General features: G+C 43.6%; 1 protein-coding gene across 1 annotated transcript in view; it reads right to left on the bottom strand.

Moving 5' to 3' along the window:
• The window catches only part of ADCK3 (aarF domain containing kinase 3), a 32,589-nt gene extending 10,545 nt beyond the window's left edge, over window positions 1-22,044 (bottom strand). The window contains exons 1-5 of the mRNA XM_010193374.1: window positions 21,854-22,044; window positions 19,149-19,559; window positions 17,848-17,914; window positions 9,083-9,157; window positions 2,253-2,375 (exon numbers count right to left, since the gene is read on the bottom strand). Of these exons, the coding sequence (XP_010191676.1) occupies window positions 2,253-2,375; window positions 9,083-9,157; window positions 17,848-17,914; window positions 19,149-19,559; window positions 21,854-22,030 (853 nt within the window). The 5' untranslated portion in view covers window positions 22,031-22,044. The remainder of the gene's footprint in view (window positions 1-2,252; window positions 2,376-9,082; window positions 9,158-17,847; window positions 17,915-19,148; window positions 19,560-21,853) is intronic.
• Window positions 22,045-23,784: the final 1,740 nt, after the last annotated feature.

The raw sequence follows: 23,784 nt of genomic DNA, 5'->3' as shown, positions 1-23,784 counted from the left end.
ACCGCCAAGCCTCTGAATATTATAGAAAAAATATGTGAAAGTATTAGACATCATGCTGTAATCCTGGGATGATTGCGTAGAAAGAGAATGGACCTCCCTGAAAGTGACTCCTGTTCCTAAAGGTTGGTTGTGTCAAAGTATCAGGACATGCCACAGGCATTTAAGATCAATTTCTGTTATTCTGCTTATTGCTGACACCCAAAAATCTATGAGGTATTTCCATCTTTAGTCTGAGAGGGCATTCTTAACTAGGGCTCTTTGACCACCACTTGGTTCACTAGTGCAACGCCACATAGCCAAGAAACCTGCAAGTCCAGGCTGACTGTACAGAAACTCAGCAGCAACGTTAAAAATCAGTCACCCTGCGGAGGCAGCTCTGACAAAACGAGGCTTACAACACTGACCAACAAGGTTGTACGTCTTTGTGGTAAACTGATGAGGCCTTACTGGAACAACATACAACGCAAGAGTCAAGGTAGGGCACTGTCAACTGGCCAATGCAGCTGCCTTTCCAACATCTTCCACAACACAGGATGATTTGGGGCCCTTGGCATCCTTTCTGCGCATGATTTTTAGGGATGTGGGTCCCTACCAAATCCACTGGCTCCCAGAAGCAGACATCAGGGTTTTTAAAGGAAACTTCTTTGTAACTTCTGGGTGGTTCAGCTGACAGGTACTCAGCTGTACCTGGACAAGGCACCACAGAGCCCATGTGCCCAATTTACCACACATCCCTGCTAATAGAAGAAGCCAATTCAAACTCACCCAGCCACATAGAAGAACACAAAGTGGCAGGAATCACATGAAGCCCTCCTGTCCAAACAGTGAGCCCAAGAATGGGATACTCCGTGCTGTTGGAAGGTATCTAAGTTATTTCACCACACTGTCCCTCAGCAAGGTTACCAGGGGCCTATGATCTCACCAGGCATTGCAGTGCTCCACGCACTCGTCACAGGAGTCAAATGAGGGCTGGGCAGTGCCACTGCTAAAAGCCTGCATGGTCTTGACAGCCAAGTGAAGTCAGTCGGCAAGTGTTTGATACTCCTGCCAGAGCTCAGTAACATCAGAAGACAGCAAGCAAGCGACAAAAATCCAGAGCTGGCCTTTCACAGCTATTCCCTCTTCACTCACATCCAAGCCCAGGGCAGCTGTGGCCAGGCTCGGGGCACACATTAGATACAACTCAGCAGTGTCCTAAGAAATTTATATTAACCCCCACCTATGGTAGGCAAGTTAACTTCACAGCTGATTTCCAGAGGTGCTGGCCACAGAAAGCAAGGAGCACAAGAGCTCCTCCTGGACCTGCACTGTGAACCACCATTCCTTGGTGGTTCCAGAGGGTGAGAAAACAGCATAAGGGTGGCAGTATTTGACACAGCAGCTGCTGCCTCCCACCTAGCTTTGTTAATGTTGTCACCAGCCTGGCACGCACCTAAACAAAGTGATTAGCAACTGAAGACCAATGAAATGCCACAATAAGGACTCTCTGATCTTACTTTATTGGCTAGCCCAAGTTATTTAATACAATCCTAGATCCAGCCTCACCAGTCAATACCTATAAAAATTCAAGTAGAAACACAAGCCAAGCAAGCCGAGTACTTCAAACACTCAGACACTGACTCAGTTTCAGTACCATCCTGAAAACTGTTTCCAGACAAGTGTAACAGCTATTTTTGGCTGGTTCTTTCTTTCCCTATCAAGTAGAGCAGGAAGGCGAAGTGGACAGGTCCAGATAAGGTTTGAATTCAGCACACCTGCTATCTTCCAGGAGTAACCTAACTGTTCAGTGCAGACACTGATGTCACTCCTGCCTTCACCTGTGATCACCAACTTAAGAGTCCAATGGAGTAAGTGCCAGTTTGAAGTCTCCTCAAGATGAAAACAAGTGGTTTATACCTGATAAGATTATCAGCTGTGCTGGCCTTTCCAGCAAAGCTTCAGTGCCAACAAAGCACATAAACCATAAACATGCTGTAAATGGGAGAGGGCTGTGGATATAACCTTGACCACTTTTGGTGAGGAAAAAACAGGATCATGGTTTTGTAGTCATACTCCATCTTTCTAGCAGGACACCTGTGTACAGAGTGTGATATACGTCTGCTTCTCAACAATTGCTCTTAACACAGGCATTAAAATTCACAGAGAGCTTCACCTTATTTTCAACCAATTTCAGTTGTGAGCCTGACACAATACAGGCATTGGGAAAGTGGTGGTATACAGTGCACACACAGAGTGTCTATACTGCCACTTACCCTGAATGCTTAACATCTGCCCCAGCTTCAGTGCTGCTCCCCGGACCTTGCACAAGGTTCTCACGATTCTTTCGGCATTGGCCTCCGACAAGAATGGGCTGGAGTCCATCACGGCTTTCTTTCCTGAGGAGAGAGAGAGTGTGTGGATGAAGAGCATCCTTACCTCAGCGAGTTCAATCCATTGCATTAGTCCCCATTAAGCCCTTCCCAAGGGAAATCAAACTAAGACTACACTCAGTGCCTCCACCGCAACCCAGGGGCATGGACTGCACTTGGACACATGTCTTGTGCAGACTGCCATGGCTGGCTTGAGGGCCAACAGCAGCAGACATCCACGTAGGCTATACAAACTGCCCAGGATCCTGGGCAGATGTTGGTTCTTGAACTCACTGTGCCAGCTAGCTAAGTCTAAAACACTACAGAAAGGTCTCTCGAGTCCCACACTATATGCTGCAGCACAGCCATAGCCTCAGAAGAGCAGCGAGGGTGAGTCACAGCAAGAAGGAATTATCAAAAGCTTTGACAGGACACTGGGATAGACTGAGAACACACTGGCACTTCTTAGGGTGGGAGCAGGGATTCATACCAGTGCCAAATCTCCTTTCTCGTACCAAATAATTATTGCCCAAAACACAGATTCATACATAAATACGTATTGCTGTGCAATTGCACATCCAGAGCATGCACTAGGCATCTGTAGAGAGCAGACACAACTTTCACATCTCCAAGTTCACAATAGCATTCTTTTCTAATCAAAGTGAAATGTACTGTCTCCTGGTGCACAGGCAAAACAAACTCTCCCAACACCATAACCCCAAACACCATGGCTCTATACAGCATTTCGAAAAAGCAGCAGATTGTAAGTCTGTGATAAAGTTAATCAAGCCAGTAAAATCCAGGGAGGCTGGAGATAGTCCTCACAGGAGAAGCCCAGCAGGAGCTCTGAGCTGTGATACCATGTTCTTCTTAGACAATTGTGCTGGACAGAAAATCAGTTCCTGTTGTCAAGATGTCAACCCTTTTCCCTTTTACATCCTCACACGTGCATAGAGTCCCTTGCCACATTCTTATGGACAGCTTGCCACTGGGAAAGATGCTGCCTTTAAACAGAATAACATCTTGATTTAGAGGCCATGCAGGGAGAAGGCCAAACCCTTCCATCCTTACTCCCATCAGCAGTCATGCAGCCATCAGCTTGCGCCAAACAATGCCCAAAACACACTCTCAAACACACACATTCCCATCCTCCAGAAAGGGTAAAGCCTGATGTCATACAGGCTCACCAAGTAATCACTGCAGCCATCGACACACCGGTGCCACAGCCCCAAGTATGCAATGTGGTTTCCATGCAGCATAAGAAGCATCTCCCTTCCGGGTTCTGGTTTTTTGGTTGGTTTGAGGGGTTTTTTTGTCTTCTAGAGGGAGAGGGAAGGAGACCATGACTCAGTTTTGCGGTCTCTTTAGGAGAAGCAACCCGAAACTCCTCCAGGCAATGCCCAGTAGAGCAGGGACAGAAAGAGCAGGCAGGAACCCGCCAGACTCCTCTCTTGGGGATGCAGCTCAGCTCCTGCTGATGGAAAGCCAAGCAGGAGGAAGGTCAGGTCTTACAGCGAGGCTGCAGGGCCCACAGCTGGTGTGCTAAACTTGGAGCTACATCTTTTTAACACTTCAGAGGAAAGGGTACAGAGGACAGAACAGCTGAAGCCCACAACAAGCAGGGCCCAAAAAGGCACAGCAGCTGCAACAGCCCTGAAGATCTCCAGCAAACAGAAATTACTGGTGTGTCATGTAGTGACTGCAAGAGAAAGACATCCTCTTCCTCTCCAGCTCGCTCTCAGGAAGGGAGACAGAGGGAGCTCAGACTGGCCAGGGGACAGGAGGGAAAACCATGGGTCACACTGCAGTAGCAGGACAACTATTCTGCTCTTGAGGGCAAGGTACAGAGAAGCAGGAAGGGCCTAGAAGTCACCATCTGCTTCACACACACAGCGATCCTCAGAGCATGTTTTGCTCTGGATCCTGAATGCAAGGAGTCTGAGAGACTGAATAGGTAGAGCTGCCCAGGGCAGAAGGATGTGGCTTTGTCCATGTGGAAAGGTGGCTCTGGAGAGAGGAGTGCTCGAAGCCACAGAACAGAGCTCTGGCTCTCAACTGTCTCATCAGGAAAATCCTGTGTCCTTCACAACGATGAGGCAAATGAAGCCTTGTACGAGCTCTGACATACAGACACACAGGAGCCAGGGAAACTACTAAGTTAAAGCCTTCATCTCACCACCTGCACACACAACCATCCTCTTTGAGGCTGCAGCAGGATGAAGGAGTTAGTTAATGATTAAAGTCACCTCCAGAAGCCAATTAACCCTGACAATTTTAAGAGTTTTATCAGAGAAAGAGCCAAACATAGGCACTCCCCATTCTCTGCTCCTGGCATGTTTCTCACTGAAGTCAAGCCCACAGGGGCACGATCTGATCACAGGCAGCCTGACCGCATGTGATCGGCTGTTGCTTGTTTATCCACTTGGCTAAAAGTGGCCATGAACAAGAAGGTGACTTGAAAGCGAGAGACAAAAGCAAGATTACAGAAATGGCAAGTGAAGAGGAAAAAACAGGGAGAAAACAGACAGACTTCCAAGGCTAGGTGGAAAGGCAGTGGGGATAAAACCCAGCACACGTTCATGAAAAAATAGGCCAATTTTCAGTAAGTTAACATTTTTCCCAAAGACTGCAGTACCTTTTGGGTTGTTTTTTATACCTACTTCAACAAAAGAAAAGAAAAGGCAAATCAAAGTCACATCTAAACAAGCTGTGGCAACAAGGAGACTTCAGAAATGAAGGCTCCTGGAGCCTGTCAGCTCCTCCACAGCAGAAGCAGTGGGCAGATGCCCTCAGGTGTACTTGACCTATGTCTTCCTCTCCAAATCCAGAATCAGCATGAACCTTCCCAAATCTGTGTGCATTTTACAGCTGTATGACTGCTTTTCCACCTTCTTTGCTACTGTCAAATAGAGAACTAGCCACTGGGCTTAGTGTGTATTAGTTTTTAGGACCATGCACCACACAAACTTTGGGGCAAGGGAAGAGTCAAGAACACAGCATAAACACTTAGGACTGAAAGCTTTAGGAGGCTGCATTATTCCTTTTCCTAAGGAAAAAACTCTACATGCAAACCTAGGCCGGCTGCTAGCCCTCTGGGGCTCTGCCCAGCCTAGCATTTGCACAGTGCCAAGCAGAAGGGCCCAGTCAAGGTCATTAATAAGTTACAAAGTTAACCTTGAACCCAGAGTCATTACTAGTAATGGCAACTATTTATCTGGGCACTCTTTCATTCGTGGAAATTTATTCTACCCTCCCTTCCTACCCCAAGTCAGTCTTGCACTTTTGAGGCACACTCTGAGACTGCCATCAAGGTCACCAGTGACAGAGGAGGTTATTTTTAATTGGCTACATCAGCCTACCAAGAAAATTCCCACTGGAAATCAAGTACAGCCATTCTCTTTTTTTTTTTTTTTTTTTTTAAAATAAGAGGAACCAAACCACTTAAAGAGGGCAGCATTAGGCTCAAAAGTCCTATTAAAAAATTTAAAAAATAAAACCCCAAATGCCACCTGCACCTACTCACAGGAACTTGGCAGTGGAAAGAATTTATGTCCAGGACATCAAGCTTAGATGGAGAAGGGAGAAATTCACAAACTCTTGCACCAGACTTTTTTGTTCTAGGATAAACACAAAAGTGAGCTGTTTATGGAAACAGAGACGATCCAAGGCAAAGAGAAGGGCCCTGTGGCTACTAAAGGATGAGGAAATTAAGCAGGAAGAGACAGATGAGCACTAACTAGCTCAGTTGCTAGAGAACGTGCAGGAGGATAGGCATTTGTCATCCTTTCACTTGATAACAGCAATGGAAAGAAGTACAAGCCATGCTACTGGGATCACTTGTAGCTTTCTGGCTTGCGGTTTTGAGACTGAAGGACTGGTGTTTCTAGATCCATCTTAAAGGTGTGAAGATACTTTTACCTGTACTGACTGGACAAGAGGAGGGTAACCAAGAGAAGGCTCTTTCCTATCACTCCTGGATGCCAGTGAGAGCATGATATTCTCAGGCATACCTTTGGGCAGAGACATTACATGATCAAGTCTGAAGTGCCAAGAAGTTACTATTAATATTGCAGCAGTGGGGAGGAAAAAAAAAGACATCCTCTATCAGCTTCCAGAGAACAGACAATGTCACTCTCAGAGACAGGTCTTAGCCTGAGCTTATGGTGCTGGCAGCCCCAAAACTTGGACACAAACGCCTCAAGCTGAAATCATGAAAGGGGTTCAGAGGTATCTTTTTAAAAATGTAGAGATACCTATGTCAAGAGATTTCCTTCAAGAACAGCTAAGGCTGATACTGCCAGAAGAACAGTAAGAAAACGGGATCTTGGACTCAAAATTGTACATATCCTCTGCCATGCATTTCTGCAGGAGCAGAGCCCATGGAGGGAGTTCTCATTGATGAAGCCTTACCCACCACTGTAAAATCCTGCAGAAAACACATCCAAGGACACCAGCAAGAGGCTGTAGCTGAGTCACCTGCAGACTCTCCTGTGTTCTTGGCCTGAGAAGCTCCAAAGAGTATGAGGGCTGAAACACTCTTTTACTTTTGCCTCACCTCAGTACTTACTGCTCTTGGCCCATACTGAGTCTCACAGTGTAACCAATACTCCAAGCTCTTATCTGAGCAGACATGTCAGCAAGAGAGGAAGCAAGAACAAAAGCAAGACAGATAAAAATAAAAGTCAGGTCATTTTCTAACTCCTTTGCCTACCATTGAAGTCAGCAGTTATTATTGTCTTATTCTTTAATCAAGGTTTGTTCAAGAAAATGCTCTTCCTAAAGCATGACTCAGGCTGTAGAGCAGGCACCTGGCACCAAGATATAGTTACATGGGAAAATAATAGTTTCCTTAGGAAGAAGAAGAAAGTCTAAGGGCATAATTGCTTTATTGCAAGGAGAAAGTGTCTGCTGCCCTCTAAAGAAAAAAAATAAATAATCCTTTCTCATGCTGTAAGGAAAAGAAACAAAGCTCATGTTATTCCCTCAAATTTAATAGCTCTGCAAGCTCGTGTTTTCACTTTGGGGTGTACCCAACTAGAAAATAATTTGGCAAGCAGAGAAATACCAACAGTTGTGCAATTCCTCTGTTAAAAGCAAAGCAAAATAATCAGCTTTGAACAGGAATGAACAACCCATCAAACATCACAAGCGCTGAAAGCAAAACCTTCAAGGTTTCTCTACAGTATGGGCCATGTTTGCCTGAATGCATGCTTTTAAAAATCAAAGCCAAGAAACCCGCCCAGCCTCAAACACCTCAGGTTATGGAGAGAAACAGTAACTCTTTGCCAAGGATCCTCTGTCTACCAGGCTGCTCTGCATTGCCTAGCTGTGCAGGGAACACAGGATGGAAGTATTAAGGAGTAGTGTGCTGGGTGGCACACAACCTCTGCCTCATCCCTGTCCTTTCACCACAAGGAACGGGTTTCATTTGCTGGGGTGTTGTTTTTATGTTTGGTTTTGTCTATTTGTGGTTTTTTAGGGTTCTTCCCCCTCCAAATTTCCTCAATTTTCAGCCACTCCAGTTTCTCCTGGAATAGAGGCTTACACCGTCTCAGTCCCCATCCTTCCTTCATCCCAAAAGAATGCTGGAGGAAGACATAAACTGGAGTTGTAGTAGAATACTAACAGTCACAGAGTAAAATTACAAGGACCCAGCAGGTGTCCTTATCTCAAAGCAATGCTTCTGAACCAGGAACAATTTGACTTCATTTTTACCTCTAGCTGCAAGTGCTTAACCCTTTCAACTCCCTGCAGTCACTGGAAACAACAAACAAACAAACAACCCACAAACATAGTAGCCACCCACTGAAGACCAAGCACCCTGCAATAAGTGTAATAAAGAACTTTACATTTTACAATATCCCACCAAAGCTCTTTCTGGATAAGAAACAAGTAAATGGAGCCGTAAGCTTTAGAATAATTGCATGTTTTCTAGGAAAGAACACCATGTTTCTGTGTCCTAAACCATTCACCCACACACAGCCACTGGGTACCATCATATTTTGCCAACACATAAGCTTAGAAGAAAGCCACCATGACATGGACAGGTACAACTTAGGAACATTTTATCTCCAACTTCAAACAAGCTGGGAAGAAAAGAGGATCAGGTTGTTTTCCACAGCCTTTTGACCTGTTATGAGAATCCTTCAGAAGGCAAAATATAGCTGCTGAAAGTAGATGATTGCCATTTGACATGTACATAAAGTGTTTTGTGTCTCTTAAAAGAGAGTAGCCACCCTCCAAGTTCCTCTGAGGCAAAACATCCTTAAAATTCAGACTGCAGCCACTAACAAAGCTTTCAGACAGAGAGACTCATCTACAGTTTCTGTATTGATAGAACTACGTGGTTTCACTGAATAGTTTAAAAAACATCGTTAGGCCAAGACAGTCCAAGAATGGGCACAGGGATAGTATTCAAATTCAGGGGTGGCTGTAGGAAAGTAAAGTGCATGAATTGTGCTGGCATAAACTCATTCACTCGCATATACCTCTGACCTCTGTGCAGAGAGGCTGTGGTGTACTTAGAAGGGAGAAGAGTCTGGAGGTGGAGATGGGTTGTGTTAAAAATAAAAGAACTACCCACATCTCCCTGTTATTCTGACTACCTCACCATTCCAGCTTTCAAAATAATAAAATCTAATAAATGCAGGTAAACTGTGTCTGTAGGAAAAAAAGAAAAAGAAAAAAAAAGAAAAAAGGGAAAAAAATAATTAGTACGTAAAAAAAGGACTTACCATTGCGTTCCTCAGGTCTGAGGCTTTTCTTTGCAACTTCTGCCAATGCCCCAATGCCAAGACCAACAGCTAGGCCTTTAAAATAAAAAGACAATGACCCAGGTCAGAATGGAAAAAAAAAAAAACTTTGAGCCACATAGAGGCATTCTTTGTAATTAACCTTAAGCCACACAGTCAAACGCACAAAGGCAACACAACTTGATTAGAACATCCTGGCTTTTGCAATGGAGTCATCTTCAAGTTTGGCACTGAAGAGTTTTCTCCTGTACTTCTGCAGCGCAGCATGCCAGCCAGATACCATAGGCTAGGCCAGTCTGAGATGTTGGCTTTTATTAAGCACGGCAACAAGTTGTAGTGTCAGAGCTCTCTGCTCTGGCTGACGTCCTGCTGTAGGCTCAGATTGTGGAGTTTAGAAGAAAGGAAGGAAAAATAAAATCTCACAAGCATGGTTCTCAGAGTTCAATTCTCAGAGAAGAACAGAATCCCCATCACCCTCCACCATGCCTCCACAACAAGGGGGAAGCAAAACTGTATCTAGATGAAGCCACTGCCAGTAGATATTAAGGCTCTGTGGCCCTTCTGTCTAAGCATTCAGGTTTATTTGTGCTCATTAGCTGTCTTTGACTTCTACATACTCACTGACCGTGATGAACAGAAACATGATTTTCCTAGGGTCCACCTTACGCGAGCAGTGTTGTAACCCTCAATTCCAAGGAGCTGCACTGGAGGTTAATCCTGCACAGCAACAGTAAGACCATGAGACCAAACCCCAGCACTCCACATGCACTATCACCTTTGCAAGCCCTGAGTTCTAGGGCTCTGTCTCACAGCCAACAGGTTAAGCTACGACTACAAAAGAAGCACTATCTGCCTCCACTAATCTGACCAAAGTCACAGAAGATTAGATGAGACACAGATCTAATCATTCAGTAATCCATGCTACCAAAGGTCTCGCTGTCTTCCCAATGTCAAAATATTTATTTTTTTCTGGATAATAAATTACACAGGCATCCAGAACAGGTGGTGCTCTTTCACACCTCCTCAGCAATGGTGTATGCTGCCATGCCTCACTCCCACCCTGCCAGCAGTACTAAGCGTGCATGCATGTTTTCCGAGCACACCCCAAGCCCTCCTTGAGGCACTATGGGACAGCTTCCAAGAAAAAACAATCAGGGGACACCAAGTACACTGAAGGACACCTAGGTGACCAGCACATGGCATTCTGTACATGTGTGCAGGAGGAAATGCACGCACATGCCTTGAGGTCTAAAGGCACAAGCAAGTTGAACCTCATCTTGCACTGCATTTTTTCCTCTCTCCCACTAGGTAATTACAACCCCACCTCTACAATAAAGTTTCAAACTTGCACAGTGTGCCTGCTTCAAAAACAGCTCCATCTGCAATCTTGCAGGCTGCATGCACTGGGCCAAAGCATCCAGCATAAAGTGAAGCACAGGAGGCACTGGTGACGTTACATGGCCTTTGCAGGGACTGCTGCCAGGGCTGCTCCTGTGCCATTTCACTGTCAGGCAACATTTCGTTCTCCATTGCACAAGTGTTCAAGAGCATATGGCATAATACAAAAATCTACATTCAGAAAAATGTAACACTGACAGGATGCCATGATTTTAATGTTACAATACTTAGATCTTTAAAAGTCCTGACTTTTTTTGTCTTTAAAGTCTTCTATATTTTCTGCAAGTTTTCCTATGAAGGTACAGCACTGAAATGCCAAATTTAAGCCTAAAGAAGTCCACTGTTACAAGCTAACTTGTGCAGATCCTTCAATAGTGCCAAGCACTGAGCAAGTCTTTTGTACCAGAAATCCAGAGATTTTATTAGCTGAACCAAGTGAGAAAAATATCCCTAGGAAATATCCACAGGAAAGAAGCAAACAGACTTTACAAACACAGCATAAACTATCTATTAAAATGCAGTCATCTCTAATCAGATCTCACATGCAAGACAGGAATTTAGAGCAGAAATTACCAAGAGTCAGACAGGAAGAAAGTAAAGACAGGTAATCTCATCAACAAAATGTGATTTTCTGGATCAAATACCACTCACTGAGCACTTCTGTTGGCCTTGATCCCACTTTCACCACCTTCAAAGCAATGCTCCCCACCAGAAATCAGCTGGATCGTTATCCGAGCTAGACTGAACTGAGCTGGCAGTAATTTGTCCCAAATTAAATATGCTGCATCTCCTTCTAAAGGTTCTGTGTTCACTACTGAGATTTACTGCCTGCACCTAAAATAAAATGTATCTGAAGTTTCTCATCTCTCTTCGTCATTAAGACACAAACCACTTCAAAGGCAAACCAAAGACCAGAAACTAAACTCTACTCTGTCTTTTAGAATAAAGCTGGAGAAGTTCTAGCATGCTCCATAGCAGCTTGTGGTTTTCATCAGTGTAAACAAGATCAGACTCCCAGTGAATGCATGTCACACCTCCCCTCTCATGTATGTACATATTGTAGACTACACCAGAAAAAGACCTTCTCTTACAACAGGTGCTCTTAGAATTTGCTCACTGCTTCACTCTGCCCAATCAACTAGAAAGTGAACCCAAATCATCTGTCAACAACTGTTTCAAATAAAATAAAGCCAGGCATAAGTCAGTTTATTGTTAAACATCCACTAAGGTTTAAGAATTTGAAGTTTAAAAAAAGGTCCTAATGCTTTTGGGACTGCAGGGTCAAGTACATCTTGGGTGTTTGCTGCATCTTGGCACTCAAGCATGCAAGAAATGAAGTCAAAAGTAATTGTAGCTTTTATCACTAAGAAACAGGTAGGTAACAATTCAAAGTTGTATTTCTCATCAAAGCCACGCCAAGACTTGGTCTTTTCCCTGAACATCCAGAGCTTAGGAAAAGCCGCCACGTTTCATAAGTCTCAGTTGCTTGCTTTATTCCTTTATTCTTACCAAGTTATTATCAGAACGATGAGATTAGGGAAACAAATAATGGTCTAAATTTTTCGTGGCTGTAACTCCATTCACTAACATCAGTACTAGGGATCAGTGTGACCTTGAACTTCAGGAACGTATTACCTTCTCCTTTACTAACTTGAACTTCATTCCCTGTGGCATCTGGAGCGCACACAGCTCACCCAACAAAAAACAGCGTGGAAAACTTCACCCTGCCTCACCTTACAAACCAGACCAACACTCTAGGGTTCAGTAAGCAAGTACTACACAGGAGGGTTCAGAGCCACAACTCCCATTTCCTGAAATGCCACTAGATTTGTTTTCCAGGCCTCTTTTGCACACCCACCCATCTGAAAGGCAGTGGTCTAGGCATGTATTATTTTAACACAAATAATGCCGTGTACTGAGTCTGGCTGAGATAGGAGTTCATTTCCTTCATAGCAGCCTGTATCATGCTGTGTGTTAGGTTTGTGACTAAAAGTGCTGATAACACACCAATGTTTTAGCTGTTGCTGGACAGTGTTTGCACAGTGTCAAGGCTTCTTCTTTTTCCCACTCTGGCCCTGCAACGAGTAGACTGGGGATGAGCAAGAGGCTGGGAGGGGACACAGGCAGGACAGCTGACTCAAACTGATTTAAGGGATACCCATACCATATAACATCATGCTCAGCAGCAGAAGCTTGGAGAAAGAACAACAAAGAGGAGAATGTTTGGGGTGATGGTGTTTGCATTCCCAAGTAACTGTTACAGAAGCTGAGGCCCTGCTTCTCAGGAAGCAATTGGACATCTGCCTGCTGATAGAGAGTAGTGAATGAATTCCTCTTGCTGCTTTGCTCACACATGGAGCTTCACTTCACCTGTTAAACTGTCTTTATCTCCACTCCCAAGTTTTCTCGCCTGTGCTTTTCCTATTCCATCCTGCTGTGGCAAGAACTGAATGAGCAGCTGCACAGGGCTCAACTGCAGCCAAGTCAACTCACCACATGCTGTCAGTCACTCACCTGTTACCAGGACCAAGTCATCCCTCAGAAAGCCTGCATGGCTACAGAAAAGCACTCTCCTCCTCTGAGCCACTAGACTACTGACCTTGCACAAGTCACTCTTGATGTCCTTCATGGTCCTTGTCTACAAGATGACCATTTCCTCCAAGATTAACCATTCTGGGACAATTTTCAGCATCACTGAACAGCCATGGTTAACAACCTTGGAAAACAACATCCTCAAGCATCTCTAGGAAGTCACAGCCCTGCTTTTCGCACTTAATGCAGACAGATTATTTCAAGCCTGGAAAATGCCACTTGGTTTTATACCAGCAGAGTTGCCTCTTCAGACAGTTTCCAGGCATCTCCAGTATGTGTTACACTTCAAACTAAGCCCATCAAGGGATGATCTGGAATCAGTTTTGTTCAGGAAGAATCGTCTTGCTCAGCAACTGACAAAACAAAACAAACAGGAGAGCAAATGGGCTGTTATCACTCTGCTCAGCCTGCCAAGCACAGGGGTGAGCGAGACTCTCCCCTGGAGCACCCTGTGCCCTGCTTTCAGTCACATCAGACACCGCAAGCACCACACAGAACATGTTGTAGGCTGCAGAGAGTTATGCATGGATTTCCACTTGCCTTCTGAGCATTAAATGTTCACCAGAAGAAAGCCACATGCACTTGTCGCTCACGTGACAATCTGAATCCCACAGTTGTCAGTCCTGCACACACTTTAAAAAGATACATCAAAAGGCTAGGGTTTTGGTTCTTTTTTCTTCAAAATTGCTACAATCACATTAGATCTAGACTTCACTGCAAGCTTCCTGAATTTACCTTACTGCAAAAAGATTTTATTATATCATTAAAATAATAAACTTACAAAGCAGGAATATAATTGAGGGAGACAAACTGCTAAGAAAAGTCAAATGATGCAAAGAAGAGAGAATGGAAAGAAAAGAAAGATCAAGAACTGTGTGGATGGAACTGATGATCCATCGGGCTACAAAACACATGGAAAACACTGCAGAAAAATCTGTTTTACCAATTCCAATGCTGGGAAGAAAAAACTAAAATAAAACAAACAAATAAAAAGCAAGGATGATATTTAATACTATAAATACAGCTACCAGCAGACACTCCAGTAAAAATACATATAAAGGACAAAGAAGTTCAGTAAGGGATCTTGTGCTATTACAGAGAAACATTAGCTCAGTATTATACACAAGCAGTGGAGAAAATGATCTTCAGTCTTTCTTGTAAAATGTCCCTTGCTCCCAGAAGAGGTGAGAAGCCAGGCAAGTATTGCTGCCTCCTGTTACTGATTTGCCCATCACCCACCAGTGTGTCCTGGCATCACTGATGAGATATCAACATTCCCTCCAACACTGGGGGGACAACCAAAAACATGCAAAGACAGGAGGAGGAATGATTCAAGTGTGAATGGGATCATGCCAATAGCATGGGAATTCAGCTATCTGAACCACAGGAATAGTTACATGAACTCTGCTTTTTACCTACTCAACATCTTTCCATCTTTTCCAAGTTTAAAATTATGTTTTAATATGGAGTTTTTTCTTTTTTAAAAAAGGTTTTTATCTCACCAAGAGACATCAAAGTCAAATGCTAGTTTGAATGATATGGAAGTGGTAGGGGAAGAATCCATCTCAACCATAACATTTCCCACAGTGATTTCCTGTGGTCTTCAAATGAAGATGGCACCTCAAAGCACACAATAAATAAATCATGCACAAAAAGCTTACTTGCTCTAAGCTAAGCTCCCTGACAGATATGAATATATGACACACATGAAGCAGTCTCCTGCCCTTAATTATTTTCAAGGCAATGTGAAGAGGCAGCTGTTAAAGGAGGTAATAATGACACACCCCCCAACCCTGCTACTCCCTATTTAATTCTCATCATTTGAATGTCCTCGGAAGCAAGGACAGAGCCAGGTCGCTCCTGTTCATCAGGTTAACACTGACATCCCCTGCAAAAGGGCTCCCTCCAGCCCTTAACTATCATCCCTCAGCAGCAGCAAGTGCTCCCAAAAAACTATAATGTAATTGGAGATTCTCATTAAATCATCCTACACCTTGTTTCTGACTTCTCTTGAAAAGGCAAGACAAGAAAATGCACAGGAGAGAACACACACCAACAACTTTGGAGAAATCAAAAACAGGTAAAAGTGAATGGTGTTACAGCTCCCCCCCATCAGTTAATGTTTCATGGTTTAAACATTTAAAATGCCTCAAAGATGCAATTTGACAACTTGAAAAGAAGATTTCTCATCAGATGAGAGCCTTTCACGAAAAGGCACATTGGAATTAGCTGACAGAGTTTCATAATTGCACTGTCTGTCTCAAGGTCATGTGCGGGTCAAAAAAGCACTCTGAACTCGGAGCAAATAGGCAAGCAGGAGCTGCTTCTCACTGTACATGGGATCCCTCTTTCCATGCACTTCTGGAGGCTGTTTAAAAGCTTCTATCAGTCTGAACCAATGTCTGACCATTAAGAAGTATTCCTTACAGGAAGTCCTTCCCACGTAGGGCTGCCCACACCACTTCAGACTTACCGCACCCTCAGAAACCTTCTTCAAGCATTACTCAGCCTACCGAAATATTACCAAGAAATTTTGTAAACTGGAAGAAAACCCTACCTATAGGCCACATCCATCGTTTGTTAGCCTGACAGTACTGTTTCTCCTTGCTGCAACGAAAAATTCAGAGGGAAAGATTACCAATGAATGCTAACAACAGATTGTAGAGACCAGAGAATCTGAACACCATTTTTCCCACACAATGCTCCCCAAAAAGCAGTCCAAAAGCAAGAGCTCTGTCTTGCCAGCAATTTCAGTCATATAAAACAGACAACTGGAGGAGAAGGGCAAAAAAGGGCAAAAAATAGATATGACTGGGAATGCTGCTTATAAACAATCTTTCTTTCTTACTCTCCGTTTGTGGTTTTGGTTTGGTGGGGGTTTTTTTGGTTTGTTTTGTTTTTTAACCTGCGGTTCGGAAAAGACAGGTACTTATTTCCCCTTGAAGCATGAGTCAGCCTTTCCTCATGCAGCAGCCTTCAGTGCCAAGAGCTGGAATGTACAGCAACAGCCACGGAACTCAGTTCACAGCAAATTTGGTCAACTGCCACTTCACATCCACCAGCTGTCAGCGAGTGGCCACAGATAAATTTGGAAGGTGACAGCTAAGAGTGCTGTGATACTTTCCATAAAAAACAAGGCTGGATTAGAATGGAGACCTGTATGCTACTAGAGCTTAAAAACAAAGTAGTCAAGTGAGTTTTTTCACTACAAAAAGCAGATCATGAATCCTGCTTTCCTTTAAGGAATACTAAGCATGCTGAGAAGCCAGAGCACCCGCAATGAACTCCGGGGTTAAAAAGATCTGACCAGCATTAAAACTTCATGTTATCACAAAACTCATTTGCTATTTATACCTGCACCACACAGAATCAGTCCCCGCCACCAACTCCTCCTAGTGTGCATATTGCTCTGACAAAGAGACACAGAGGAAGAATAACTGGTTTTTTATAGAATGGTGGATCTCAATTACATTTCACAGATGATTTTTCTTTCTTCTGGGATCCGTAACATAAGGATGCCTACTTTGCACATGTGTTTCTCTATCAAATTTTGTGGAAGAGAATCACAAGAGCAACAAGGGCCTGGCATACTACTTGGGAGAGATTATTCACAACCTAGATAGGCTACTATAATCTCAAAACACTATGGTCACAAAAAACCCACAAGAGACAACTCATCTAGTGATTAGCTAAGTAAGACTAGCTGTGATTGTCTTTTCCACCTGCAATACTGTGATAATTCACTTTTTCTCAGGAACATGTTAAGTCTTTCGATGGGTTTGGATACAAGACATTAGATAAGCACCATCTGTTAATATTACTGAAGATATTTAGCTGCTTTTTAACATCGTAAGTCCCATTCTGCAAATAAAATTCAGCTAGCTTGATCTTACAAGCTCAGACTCTACATCCTTCCTGGGAGAAAATGGCTTATAAGCAATGGCTAAGTAAATCAAGCCTTCAGTATTAGCACCTCCCCAACCTCAAAAATCAATACCAAAAGGATATGTTTTATTTTTAGCCACTGTTCAGAGAAGTAGCAAGGATAACTTTGGGACAAAAAATATTTCAAATAGCTGCTCCAGCTGTCTATGCTTGACAGTAACAGCATATTGCAAGGACTAAGAGAGTTTCCTCAATAAAGTGAAATCAAATATGCAGACCAGGATATCTGCACAGACTGGAGAAAACCCGTACCTCACCTTCTCCTTCTCACTAAAACACCACAGCTCAGTGTGTGTTGCCATGAAGAGGTGCAATTCTATGATGCACTCCCAAATCATCTGCCCTACATTCTCAAAAGTCACTTTTTTTTTTTACCATTTCAGAATAGGCATACAAAAACTAAGCTCCAGGAAAGTATCAGTCTGCCATCTTAAGACAAATGAAAACCCATGCCAACTCTGTAGTTCTTGTTTACAGGTTATCTCGCTGAATGCATCCAAAAGGCCTGTTTAGGTGGGGAGTTTTTTCTTTGCCATACTATCACAGTAGCAGTTAGGCACAATAAAAGAGTGACAGAAGCAGAATTCAAAGTATAGCTTTACCCTGACTGAATGTCAGGATCCATAATTGAAATTAAAAAGCCCAAATCAAGCTCTGAACTAAGCAGCTGTTTGTGGGAAAGCACTTTCCTATTAGCAAGCTTAACCAGAAAACAGAACCAACTGATGCTTCAGCAGAAGCACTGTCACAGCCAGCCATTAATCAGTACGTGCAAGCGTAGGGACTTTGCAAGTGTGGGTGTGCAAACTGACCTCCAAAGTTGGCAAGCCGTCCGATCCTTGTGACAGGAACCTTCCTCTCCCGGGCCCGCTCACTGAGCTGCGGCAGAAAGAAGAGGAAAGGAAAACAAAACAAAACAGAATCCACAAATGAACTGGGCACATGGTCAGATGGCTGCAAATTCAGAGTGCAACTTTGAAAGCACTTGAACAACTCTGTGCTACAGAAAGCTTTTCTTGAACATTGAGCCTTATGTATGTTGAGAGATTTTAAAGTGAACACACTGCAGGACAGACACAGCATGAACTGAAACACACATCAAACAGAGGAGTGGACAAGAGGGTGGGAAAGAGAAAAACTGGCAACTGTGTTTAGAAACCCCATTTTTACCTTCACTTCAGCAGCTCTTACATTTTGAGCTTGGAGAAGCAACACAATGCCAACCCAAACTCCCTTCCACACATAGATTTAAAACTGATGGAACGTAATCAGGTTCATAGCACTGTAGGTAATTTCCCCACGCACAACAGCTGGAGCAGCAGAAGCATACAGCTTCACCAAAGGAATATCCTCAGTGAGCAAACCCACAGTAACATCAGATACTAGGTCTGGGAAAGGAGGCAGAAGGCAAGAACGGATGGCAAGCACCCCCACTAAGAATTCTGCTGGGGGCTCTCTGTGCTGCCCCACACAAGAGCATGGAGCCTTAAAGTAACAGTTGTGAGCTATGCTACTCTCCAGTCTACGAATGCTCAGGTCAATGTTCCTCCCATCTCCGGAAGGACTGCAATACACAGTACAGGAAGCCACAGCCTTCATTGAGAGGAACTGAGGTCCAATTAATTCTTCACAGCCATAGCAAACAACTAGCTAAAGGGAACAGGGACCCTCAAGGAGAAGACAGACTCTTCAGGTCAGTCTCTAAACTTCTGTATCCTACAGCTATCCCTATCTATTCAACATTTCACTCTCAAAATTGGGGTGAAATACAGACCCTTCATTACTGTAACATACAACAATAAATACATGAATCCTCATAGTCCAGTGAATGAAAGGACAGCTCCTGTTAATATAAAACTTAAGTCTAACCTCATGTATGCTTTTTAAACACCCTCTCAGACCAAAATATCTGATATAAAGGGGGCTGGTGTGAAAGGAGGGCCTGAAAAGCTATTGACAGAGATCAGAGTTAAGGAGCACTGACACTTCTCTCTTTTGCCTCCACAAAAGGGAATAGCGGAAGAGGAAGAAATGAGAGAAACACAGGAGAAGATAGGGACAATACAGTATAGAAACCATAGTACTGAGAATCCTTAATTAAAAAAAAGCATACCATCTGTTTGTAGGGTTTCTGCTCTGAACCTGTTTTAGCCTGTCTGGCTTTATCAATATCTTCAGCTGTTAATCCACCAACAGAGGAATGGTCTTGGTGAAAAGCCCTGTTTTGTCCAAAGGCAGCAGCAAAAGGATTTCCAGGGTCCCTAAAGCCTCCAAATAACCTTGCATCCATTTTGGGAGGGAAAGGCTTCTGACCCATGCTAGAATCTCCTGTTTCACCAGCACTTTTAAAAGGTCCATTTGTAGTGTAAGAGTAAGCAGGGCCTTCATTGCTGTGTTCATGAGGCTTGCCAGGGGCAGTGGAGAAGTCCATTGGAGCATCTGATGGCTCTCGGCCTGAGAAGTCATAGTCTTTCCCAAAATCTTCATCGAGATTAGTTAAGTTCTCCTGCTGTTTGCCCAGTTCCTGCAAACAATAATAGAAATACTTTGAGAAAAGAACTTAAAACCTGCTCCCTACCCATCCATGGTCCTTAGAGATGGGCAGGCAGCTAGGCTCTCCTGTCTCCACAGTAAATTATTTGTGGACTCTAGCACTGTAGACATTCAGAGACAAGAAAAACGAAGAGACACTGAGGACACATGGGATCACTGGTGGTGTTTCAACCCCACTGATGGGGCAAATTCATTAACAGCTTCCAAAATACCTGTAACTGGTGACACCTTGTTCTGCATACACTGCCAAGAAGGGTCACTAATTGTGGAGTTCACTAGAAGCAGTAAAACTGCTCAGAAACAACAGGTGATAGGAGCTACACTATCACAGAAGATATTCTTAGGGAGGGCAAAAAAAGTCTAAACCTCATAACATCCAGTTCTTACTCCTACCCTGCTCCCTCCTCCAATGCTATCCCTAATCATGCAATGTCAGCACTTCAAGCCCAAAGCCACCTGATACCTACTCAGAGGCAAAGTAAGCTCAGCCTTCCATGACCATGACATTATCAACTGTAAAGCACATTATTCAGCCACTGAACTATGGCAAAGTTTTGTCATCCCAAAGCAAATACAATTTTGTGCTTGGAGCAAGGATAGCAGCATCAGACACAGCAATACTCAGTGTGAGCTTCTCCTGACAGTCTTTGCTGTTCTGTCCTGACCTGCAAGGGTTGTCCCTCTAAGTCCAGATATTTCCCATCACTTCTCTATGTGGGGAAAAATAAAATAAGAAAATCAGCATCAGAGTATTATTTCATATTTACCTGCTACTTGACATACTCTAGTTACCCATCTCAGCAGCAGCAATACCATGGAAGAACTGATGACTATTACAGCCAATCAACACGATTTTAAATCCTGCTGTGGTCAGGCAAGCAAGCAGCATATTTTAGGTTCTTTCCTAAACACTAATTACATTTCCCCTCCTTACAGAAAAAAAAACCAGAACATGGTCTTTCCTGTTATTCAGCAGGTCTCATGCTATTCTGAACCTCAACATCAGGGGGTAGAGGAGAAATCTGTTTACAGATGGAGCCTGTGGCCACAATACTGACTGATGATTTCAAGCAAGACAGCCTCTCTACTTCCATACTTTGGTTTAAAAAGCATGTCACACAGCCAAAGCCCTGCCACAGATCAAGCAAAGTGAAAAATAGCCACTTAACATAAAAGCTTTTCTCTCTTCAGAAGGGCAAAGTGTCAGCTGCAGACTGCAGATTTCTTACTGAGCCCTGCTTTGGCAGCAGCTTCTCGTGCAGCTCATTTACAACACAGGGCAAGTGTTGTGCTGGTGCATTCGGGGAGTCTCTCTTGTGCAGAGAAACATGCAGAGAGTATTATCTCTCTCTCAGTTTTCTTGGATGCAAAAGCACTATCTCCATAAACAGACATGGGGTATTTCTATTGCAAGCTTACATAGGCCCAAGGCAACACAGGTACAGATTATAGGACTGAGGCTATAGGAGACTGCTATGATAGTCTAAGTTTATTGCATTAAAAAAACCATCAATGCCTCACTCATTGGTTTCAGCTTCAAAATCATGACCTGAGCTACACTGTCTTTCTAAAGAATAATAGGTTTTGATTTAGAGACATTCTTTTCCTCAGATAAGCCCCATGTTTTCAAGATACAGTAACACTGCAAAAGTGAAGCTGTTACAAATACATTGCCATGTCTGGTAACAGAAGCTGCTGCTTAAAAAAGAGAACCAGTGCCTGGTTTTCCTTATGTTCCTTATCTGAGAGCCAGTTCTGAAAATCCAGCCTGGGCTGTGCGTGATGAACATGTACACACCTGACTCAGGGCCATTCTGAAAAAATCTCATGTACCAGTTTTGTAAAGAAAGGCAGAAGCACTGAGATAAATCGAATTTACTCTAAAAAAGTTCATTCACTTAGTCAAAGGAGAGGTAATCATTGACTGAAGTTTGAAGGAGATCTTAAATAACAAAGCTGCTGGCCAATCTTAGCAAGGGCTATCTCTGACAAGCTGAAGCAAAGAAAGAACATTTCTTTTTCAGCATGTCTTAAAACACTCAGTAACGGAAACAGAAACACTTCCTCCCATTCCTGTCCAAGCACCTACTGTGCACCACAGAAATCCTGAAGAATTCCCAGAGCGTTGCAACATCTGTATTATCAATCCAGCACTTCAGAGCTAGGTTCTAGCTCACGATGCAAGTCCCTAGTCACTCTGACAACAAAATCAAAGAGTACCTGACAAAACAACAGACCAGGCTGTGCACAAAGTGCTTTGCTTACCTGCACTCTCCCCAGGGCAGAACTGAACCTTTCTTCAGCAGTGGCCTGGAGAGTCTTTGCAATGGTGACTGCATCACCCCCGAGAAGCATCTGCCGAAGCTGTCCCGTTTGGGTTTCTAGCACTGCTTTACTAAGCTTTGTCAAGCCTTTCATGACCATGATGGCATCACCCGCCATGACTGAGCTCCTTCCGTGCTGAAAGATGAAAAAGAAACGAGGAGAGGGGAGGAAAAAAAAGAGCAAGAGATCAAGGAACAAGTTTGCAACTGGTTTCAAGTCACCCAAGAGCCAATGGCATATCCCAGACAATCTTTTTCCGCCTTGGCAACCAGCCACCATGGGAACGGCTTTGCAGCTCAGATAGCACATAAGCCAGCTTGAACGACAGCTAGTTAGCTGAACGACAGCTAGTTGGCTGTCCTTACCAGGTAAAGTCAGAACGCCCCTAGTGACTGTTCATGAGTTAGCATCATGCTCCAGGACTCCACACAAATATTCAAACTTTGACATGGGGAAGCAAAGACAGGCAAATGTCAGTAATGCTGCAAAGATGGTCTTGATTCCTTCCAGGGATTTTAAAAGGATTAAAAGCATGAGCATTGACTTTTGATTATTATCAGGCCCTAAATTGTATTCTCAGTGCCTGATAGCACAGATGAAGTGCACTGACAACTGTCACATCTCATTCCTGCCCTGGAGCTATGCCTGCTCATTTTACATTGCCAAATTTCTTCACTCCCACACCAATGAGTAAGCTCTCTTTGTCCTCCAAAGGTAGCCTATTCAGTCCCCAATCTGCAGCTCACTGCTACTTTTAACTGGCGACTTCAGTGCACTCAGAACACCTACCGGCCACAGCATTTGTTAAGTACTGCGCTACAGTGCTTAATTTTTGACTCAGCACCCCTTCCTGTTCAAGGGGTACTGTGTCTCATAGTAGTTTGTGCCATTTCAGAGTCTTCAAATACAAACTGGCACTGTAGGATGCAGGACAGACTGTGTCAGAGCAAGACAATTTCCATCAACTCAGCCTAGAACAAAGTGCAGGTTCAGGACACTGGCTCTCCTACATACATCACTGTGGTTCATGCAAGAGAAAATCAGGAGTGGCCAGAGAGGCAAAACCATTTTGCAGGGGAGATTTTCACCTGCTTATTTTGCTCATCTCCCACATCTTTAAGGCACAGCAAGGGTCACAGCTTCAGGCCTAGCTCAGCTGCACATTCTCCCCCTTTTCTGACACAGAAGATAGAGGCAAGCAGCTGGCACAAGATGCTGCCTAAGGTTCAGCCTTACCCATACAACATTCTCTGTGATGATTTCAAGAAAACAAACTCTAAAGTTTCCAAAATTACTAAGGCCACATACTAAAGTTACTTCCTTGGTAGGTACACAGGGACAATTCATTTTTAGAAGATAGCCTGTCAACATCCATATGTGCACAACTGTAAATGTTAATACACTGAAGTGGTACAAGTGATTCTGAGTCAACAGTACACGCCCTGCTGCAAACCACGAGCAATTGGGTCCAGTTACCTCCTCAGGAAACACAAAGCCCATCTCACAAACATGTCTGCTATATCAGTCATGCAGGAGAAGTATTGACTGCTATAGCTAAATGTCTGAATAAGTACATAACATTGCTGCAACCACATAGGAGACCCATGGATTACTACAGTTGAATTTCAGAAACTCATTATTATGCAAATACAGGGTAAACCTTGGTCACCAGAGTATATGTTCAACAACTGTTAATCACTGATAAAAATCAGGAACCACCACTGCAGCCAGGAAGTATTATACACTACATGCTTTAAGCGTGGTTTTTAGGAGGACAGTCAAATGTTCACTGCGAATCTGAGCTTAATGGAGTAGTTGTAAAAATAAAAATCAAACCTACCCAGGTTCTTACTCTGATTATCTTTACAAGA

Source organism: Mesitornis unicolor, unplaced genomic scaffold (genome assembly GCF_000695765.1).
Source record: "Mesitornis unicolor isolate BGI_N332 unplaced genomic scaffold, ASM69576v1 scaffold5971, whole genome shotgun sequence".
Classification (NCBI taxonomy): domain Eukaryota; kingdom Metazoa; phylum Chordata; class Aves; order Mesitornithiformes; family Mesitornithidae; genus Mesitornis; species Mesitornis unicolor.
The sequence above is the reverse complement of the archived record's forward strand: the minus strand, read 5'-3'. Positions and strand labels throughout refer to the sequence as shown.